Source organism: Urocampus carinirostris, chromosome 14 (assembly GCF_059441175.1).
Source record: "Urocampus carinirostris isolate Australia breed hairy pipefish chromosome 14, RoL_Ucar_1.0, whole genome shotgun sequence".
Lineage (NCBI taxonomy): Eukaryota > Metazoa > Chordata > Actinopteri > Syngnathiformes > Syngnathidae > Urocampus > Urocampus carinirostris.
Window position 1 is genome coordinate 27,643,072 of NC_142362.1, and position 6,829 is coordinate 27,649,900.

The window sequence follows — 6,829 nt, forward strand, 5'->3', positions numbered from 1 at the left end:
TTTCCTTTCACGCAACACTGCTTTCCGTGTTATTATCACCATTGTTTTAACGTGCTTAGACGTTTATCATAGACTTGTGAAATTATTTAACCGACCTATTCCAATAACATATTTTTTATATATTACATCATATACAGAGGTAACTGGGGCGACTGAGCTAACAATATAGATTTTTTTAAATATATATATATTTTTTTACATTAAATTACCTACTGTTTCGTGTTTCATTTGCTTCGTGGTTTGGGGATTCTTTTATTCTGAAAGGTGAGAGACGGGAAAGCGTGGTGTTGCCGATCGGCCACTTAGGCTAGCCAAGATGGCGGAGTACTTGGCGTCGATTTTTGGGACCGAGAAAGACAAGTAAGCAATTTCATTAACAGTTCTATGTTTCTTCGTGAAACGTTGTATATTTTGCGACGATGGGTTTATTTGTTCTTTATTGTGCGCTACTGGGGTGCCTCTTTATGAGAGCTCAACCATTAGCGGCTCATGCTCCGTGGTTTTCGCCACTGGTTAGCACGGCTAGCTATAAAATGCCGCGCTGCTAGCATGTCTCGGCCTGCAACTTGAACATGTCGACCATTGTTGGACTGCTTCCACGTGTTATTGGTGGGAATAAAAATTGAATTGCTTTAATGTTATAAGACACTGGAAGTCGTATTTTTTCCGGGATTAGTGTGACAGGAGTTGCAGTGAAATGCAGTCTTTGTTTGAATGAAAGCGCCGCCAAGCACATATGCTAGGTAGCATCTCGACTCAGTTCAAATTCGAAAGACTGGTCGCTCTACACCTTATTAAAATGTGATTATCTTTTACTTGCTTTATTCAGTATACGTATTGAAATAAGTATGATTAAGTATCTCAGATAATTTCCTGTACTGCCGGTGTTTGTTACATTAGTGTTTTTTGTATCCGAATAGTAGTTTGTTCCACATTTCTTCTAGAGCAGGGGTGTCAAACTCATTTTAACTCGGGGGCCACACGATAGAACAAACATTCTGTCGGGGGCCGGACTAGTAGATTAAAGAGAAAAAAAAAGAGATAAAGAAATAAGAGAAAGAGGGAGAGAGGGCGGGATAAAGAAAGAAAATGAGAGAGGGAGAGAGCGTGAGAAACAAAAGATAAAAAGTCGTGAGAGAGGGGGAAAAGAAAGGGAGAGGAAGAAAGAAATCCAAAGAGAAATAGAAAGACAGAAGGAGAGAAAAGAGAAAAGAAAGCGGGGAGGGTAGGAAGAGAGAAAGAGAAAAGGAGGTTGGAGCAAAAGAAGTTAAAAAGACACAGAGAGAGAAAGAGACAAAGAGCAACAGAGGAAGAGAAAATGACAGACACGGAGAGTGAAAGAGACAGAGAGTGGGAGAAAAGGGGTGGAAAAGAATGAGAGTGAGAGAGAAATACAAGTACAGTGTCTTAGTTCGAGGCACATTTCTTTGGCAACATCAAGTTGACATATTTCAACCTGCAGGTTGTTTTTCTCTTGCGCTTCTCTGAGTGTTGTCTCGCGGGCCAGATTCAATCTCTTAGCGGGCCTGATCTGGCCCGCGGGCCGCCTGTTTGACACCTGTGTTCTAGAGGTTCTTTTGCAGAAATTTGCAATAATTTGGAACTTGGGAGTTACTTCGGAGGCATTAATGAATGCAAAGTGATGTCAATTTAATGGTCACTAATGAACAAAAATTGCTCATCAAGCCATGTTCTTATTTAATGACTAAAATATCATAGGGATACTACTAATAAAACATCCCACGATCAGAACCCTGCTCGATGCTAAGGGAAAACTTTATAAACATCAGCATTAGGAAATTTTAAGAAACCTTGGCAACTGGTCAACCATGAGGCAAACCCCCTTTCCAGGATGACCGGTTTGCAATTGGATGTTCTTTGCAAGAGCATATCGTTATTATAGACCTTACCTTCAAAGTGACAGACTTCCTCCTTCAGCAGATTTTTTTTTTGTATTGGTGGGAGGGAAAAAACTATTGCAGCATAAAAAGTAATTCAATCGTCGATTTTAATACACATAGGCTACATTCATTGTTCATACGTTCTGGAAATGTTGACCTGTAACAAACCACTTGTATGATTTTTTTATACAATTGTATGCAAATTGTTAACATAACCTTTCTTTTCTCTTTCCCCAGAGTAAATTGTTCTTTTTATTTCAAAATTGGTGCCTGTCGACATGGTGACCGCTGTTCCAGATTACACAATAAACCAACTTTCAGTCAGGTAAAGTCGTTTCTTTTGTCATAATTGCATTTACACATGCATAGTTTAATGAGATAGCATCGCAAAACTTGAATGTGTATGGCTAAGTGCACAAATTGATTTATAAGTGTTTATGAAACGTTGTCTCTTACCAAGTTGGTAAGACTGTTTACCATAAGTTTTATTGTAAATGTGCATATTCTAGTAAAGAATGTCTGCAATTGATTTTCTTTATGACATGGTGTCGGGAATCAAAATGAAACTCATTTTGCATAAGTTGCCTGTTCTTATTAGCTTGTGCAGTTGTACCTTGAGAAAAATAAGTTGATGCGAGTGCTTGTATATACAAACTGTGTAAAATACAACTAGTTTAAAGTTAAGTGCTTTGAATTAATTTTCAATTTGTGCCTTTTGATATTTCAGACCATCGCCCTCCTGAACATTTACCGCAACCCTCAGAACAGTGCCCAGTCTGCTGATGGCCTTACATGTATAATAACTTTCTGATATTAAGAGTAGTTATTGTAAGACAAAAACTGATGTCTAACATCTTGTCAATTATACGTTGTGTCCACTAGGTGCCATCAGTGACATGGAAATGCAGGAGCACTATGACGAATTTTTTGAGGTGAGATTTTTTGGGGTGTTTTTTTCCTCCAAGTTTATTCTTTTAAGTAAATGGATTGAATAAAGCCTGGTTGTTCCCTTGCTGTGCTTTTAGGAGGTCTTCACAGAAATGGAGGAGAAATATGGCGAGGTGGAGGAAATGAACGTTTGCGACAACCTAGGAGACCATCTTGTCGGCAATGTTTATGTCAAGGTAGGTTTTTGGTTTTCCTTTGTTTTTGTCTCCTTGTTTCACCCTCCAACATTTTGACCGTTTCATTTGTAGTTCCGCTCAGAAGAGGATGCCGAGAAGGCCGTGATCGACCTGAACAATCGCTGGTTCAACGCGCAGCCCATCCATGCTGAGCTTTCTCCTGTCACCGACTTCAGGGAAGCTTGCTGTCGCCAGTATGAAATGGGGTAAGTGTGAATAGGTCACTAATGTTTCCATACTGCACAATATGTTAAAATCTTTTACAAGGGGTTCTTTTTTTATTAAAGATTTTGTATTATTATTATTGTGTATTCACTTTTATAGACAAGTCACCTGTATTGATTGCAACACTATAAAATGTGTATCAATATTTTAGACACGGTTGAAAAAAAAAGTATGCTTGTGTATAAATTTAAGGCAGTGGTCCTCAACTGGTCTGACTCCAGGACCCACCATTCCACTCTGACAAGCTGCGACCATAACAAGAAACAATTTCCACTCCACAAATGTATCCAATGAAAAGTTGGTGCAGTTAAAGGAAATATAAGATGATACATTCACATATAGGTGACCCGCTAAAACTGCTGAGAAATAGCCTCATAGTAAAACAAATTCAAAACATTAATAACTAAACATCGTTAGTTATCTAATTATATAGTTAACACAGATTTATTGTACTGGTGCAAAGCTATAAATATAACGTCAATCGCAGACTTTCATACACATTTTTGTATTTCACAATAGTTTCCTTCTTCATCTCAATCATTGCCACTATTTTACATGTTTCCTTCCCCTTATCACTAAGTCTTGGGACCCATTATTACGGGAAGAGAAGGGAAATAAAACCAACACAATCCCAATCAAATGAACTGTGGTCACACTTGATTGACTTAACAGGAAGAAGAAATCGAGCAGGGCATTTTTACCATCTACTGTTTAAGAGTGTAATTGACCATCCGTTATTTTTATTTTTTTACCAAGGCAAAGGCCGGTAACCGACTAAAAACAGGTCTGTGAACCACTTTTGGGCCCGACCCACCAGTAGAGAAATCCCGATTTAAGAAACCACACTTCTCAATATGCTGTTCACCCTTTACCCTGAAAATTAAATTCAAAATCTCATTTGTAATTTACCGCCAAGGTTAAAAAAATTGTCATTTTATCGTAATTGTGTTAAGATTAGTTCTTAAAGAATTTGAAATGTATGTTCAGGATTAGTCGTATTTAATATCCAGTATTTTATTTGTACCCTTCAAATGTTAAGGGTTCATAGCTGTCAAGCTGAATAACCTGCATTACCAGAATAAAGTAAAGAAATGTATTACGTCTAAGTGCTGTGAAGATCGCGCATAACTTGGATAAGACGAAGGAACAAGTTACTCAGGAATCACTGGACTCTCACAATAACAAAATTTAGGAGTGCATAATTGCTATCCTAGAGTGTGCTACGGTAGCCTGTAAGCTCATTAAAGGGGGCGCATTTTACCCTCCTGTTGTCTTTTTTTTTTTTTTTTTTTTTTTTTTTTTTTTTTTAAAGGACTTGTACATTTTGTCATATAGCTTACATGGAAATGTGAAGAAAAACTACTTTTATGGTTGGGTCCAAACTAGGAAAAGTTATTTGATTTTAAGTTAAAATAAAATGTATGGGATTTTTTCTGGACTGGTAACAACGCAGCGGCGGGTCATTTTGACCCGAGGACAACAAACGAGTTTAATTGTTCGGTGCCATCCATTCTAGAGATTTTTAGCCATTATTACCTTCCCACAAAACTAACTATAGAAATTGTACCCTCTGCCTGGAAAAAAATCTAATGAGAACACACATTGAACCAAAGAATGTTTTACAAAGTTCCCACAACCAGAATTAGCTTTAGGAGAACTTACTCGTTTATTATACTTGGTCATATTTGTGGCCAGTAGAAATTTTTTGGCCTGGAGAGGGATAGGTGCCACCAGGCTGTACTAGTGCCCCTATGACCCATGTGATTAAGGGATCCTGAAAGGTGCAAACATTTATACATCACTTACATAATTGACGGTTTGTTACAGTAAATAACACAAAGAAAAATTCAAAGTGTTGTCGCTCACCCAAAGTTTTGCAGATTGTGAAAGTTCTACACCTCTATTGACACCTGACAGTGTTTCCCATAGAAATTTGTGAGACCCTGGTGGGTAGACAGTCTAGCCGGGTCCGGGGATTAGCTCAATGATGAATTTGTGCCCCCATAAACTATTGAATCATAAATACACTAGTTATGAAAGGCAATGACACAGCAAAACAACCTCGAAGCATGGTTAAGGAGGCAGAAGTTTATTGCAAAAAATGTTTCTATTTACTCACAGCAAGACTGACGATGTAAAATAATTTGTGTAAAGAATATGATTGGGGGGAAATTGATTGAGGATATAATTTGTGTACCGTGGATATATCAGTCGTCTGCTTCCAATGACCGAGACAATCCAGATCAGAGCTGAAATACACTATCGATCTAACAAATACAACTTTTTTTAATACATTTTTTCACGTCTCAAATGGTGTACACAATTCCAAATGATCCAAAAGCGTATAAATCATAGGAAACGTGTATCCGTTGACAGGGAAAATCTTCCTACTTAGACTAATTTCTTTCTTTTTGTCCTAGTACTCCACTCTCTCTCCTTTCTTTGACCTCGTTCCCTCACTTGTGCTGCTGCCCCCACCCCAAAACAAATAAGTGCAGCAACAGAGACAACCACGTATACAAGCAGCACTCCATGGTGTTCGCAACCTTTTACCTAATGAGATATTTTCATGTAATTTTGATCAACTTTGCTTACAAATATCAAAAATTGTATTTAAAAATACAAGGTTATGAGACCCTGGTGGGACCAAGTAAATCCTAGCCAGCAACTGTCAATGCTGTTGCAAACACTGCATTCTTTTTTCACTGGTTTGTAAGTTTTATGACGACTTGTGTTTTCTCTGCTCATACGTTTTCCTCTCCCCTCAGGGAATGCACTCGGGGGGGCTTTTGCAATTTCATGCACCTAAAGCCCATCTCACGCGAGCTGAGGAGAGAGTTGTACGGACGTCGCCGGAAGGGAGGGTACGTCGACACTGTTGTAAACGAATCCGCCGACAAAATAGAATTATTTACAGTCTGTAATGGTCGCTTTCTTCTCGACGCAGCCGTCACAGGTCCCGTTCACGCTCCAGAGAACGCCGATCCCGTTCGAGGGACCGGGACAGAGGTGGCCGAGGGGGCGGCCGCGACCACGATAGACGCCGCTCCAGAGACCGGGAGCGTTCGGGGCGTTTCTGAAGCAAAGAAGCCAAGACAACTTGCTTACATGTATCTTCTACACCGTTTTTTTAAGTTTGTACCCCCTCCCCACCTGTATTGTAGGAAGAATTGAGTGATGCCAGATGTTAAAGCTGTGACAGCTGTTTAATGACCTATGTTATAACTCATTTCACCCCATTAAAATTTTTATGTAACGTCTGACGTCTAATCGGCTGAATATTTTGTTATGGCTTTGTTTTTCTGTAGATTGTTACTTCGTTATGAACGACCCATTTTACCGACGTTTAGGTATCAGAATTTTGTGTCCGATCGATCAGTTTTCCAGTCTTCAAAATCAGTGATGTCACCACTAAAAGTTAGCAGGTGCACGAGTCAAAAAGGGACCTGTGGCCCTGCCAGGGAGCAAATACGCAGCCAATTAGCTTTTATTGACTTATAACGGGAGCTGCAGTACCGCCCCTTGCCTGCAAGAGGACAAATTCCTTGAAAGAAATGGGAGTCAAATCGGCTTCCATTA

The 6,829-nt window shown here is 39.2% G+C and overlaps 1 protein-coding gene across 1 annotated transcript; it reads left to right on the plus strand.

Annotated features, from left to right (window-relative positions):
• The first annotated feature begins 245 nt into the window (after positions 1–245).
• Positions 246–6,510, plus strand: u2af1 (U2 small nuclear RNA auxiliary factor 1). The gene is made up of 8 exons (XM_088352480.1): positions 246–360; positions 2,139–2,226; positions 2,629–2,695; positions 2,784–2,833; positions 2,927–3,025; positions 3,098–3,231; positions 6,019–6,114; positions 6,198–6,510. The coding sequence occupies exons 1-8, from the start codon at positions 317–319 to the stop codon at positions 6,328–6,330; spliced, it is 711 nt and encodes a 236-aa protein (XP_088208606.1). The 5' UTR covers positions 246–316; the 3' UTR covers positions 6,331–6,510.
• Positions 6,511–6,829: the final 319 nt, after the last annotated feature.

Coding starts and splice junctions, on each gene's coding strand:
- u2af1 (XM_088352480.1), top strand. CDS start 317: ATGGCGGAGTACTTGGCGTCGATTTTTGGGACCGAGAAAGACAA. Junction 2,227..2,628: donor ATAAACCAACTTTCAGTCAG/GTAAAGTCGTTT, acceptor TTGATATTTCAG/ACCATCGCCCTCCTGAACAT. Junction 6,115..6,197: donor GGACGTCGCCGGAAGGGAGG/GTACGTCGACAC, acceptor TTCTCGACGCAG/CCGTCACAGGTCCCGTTCAC.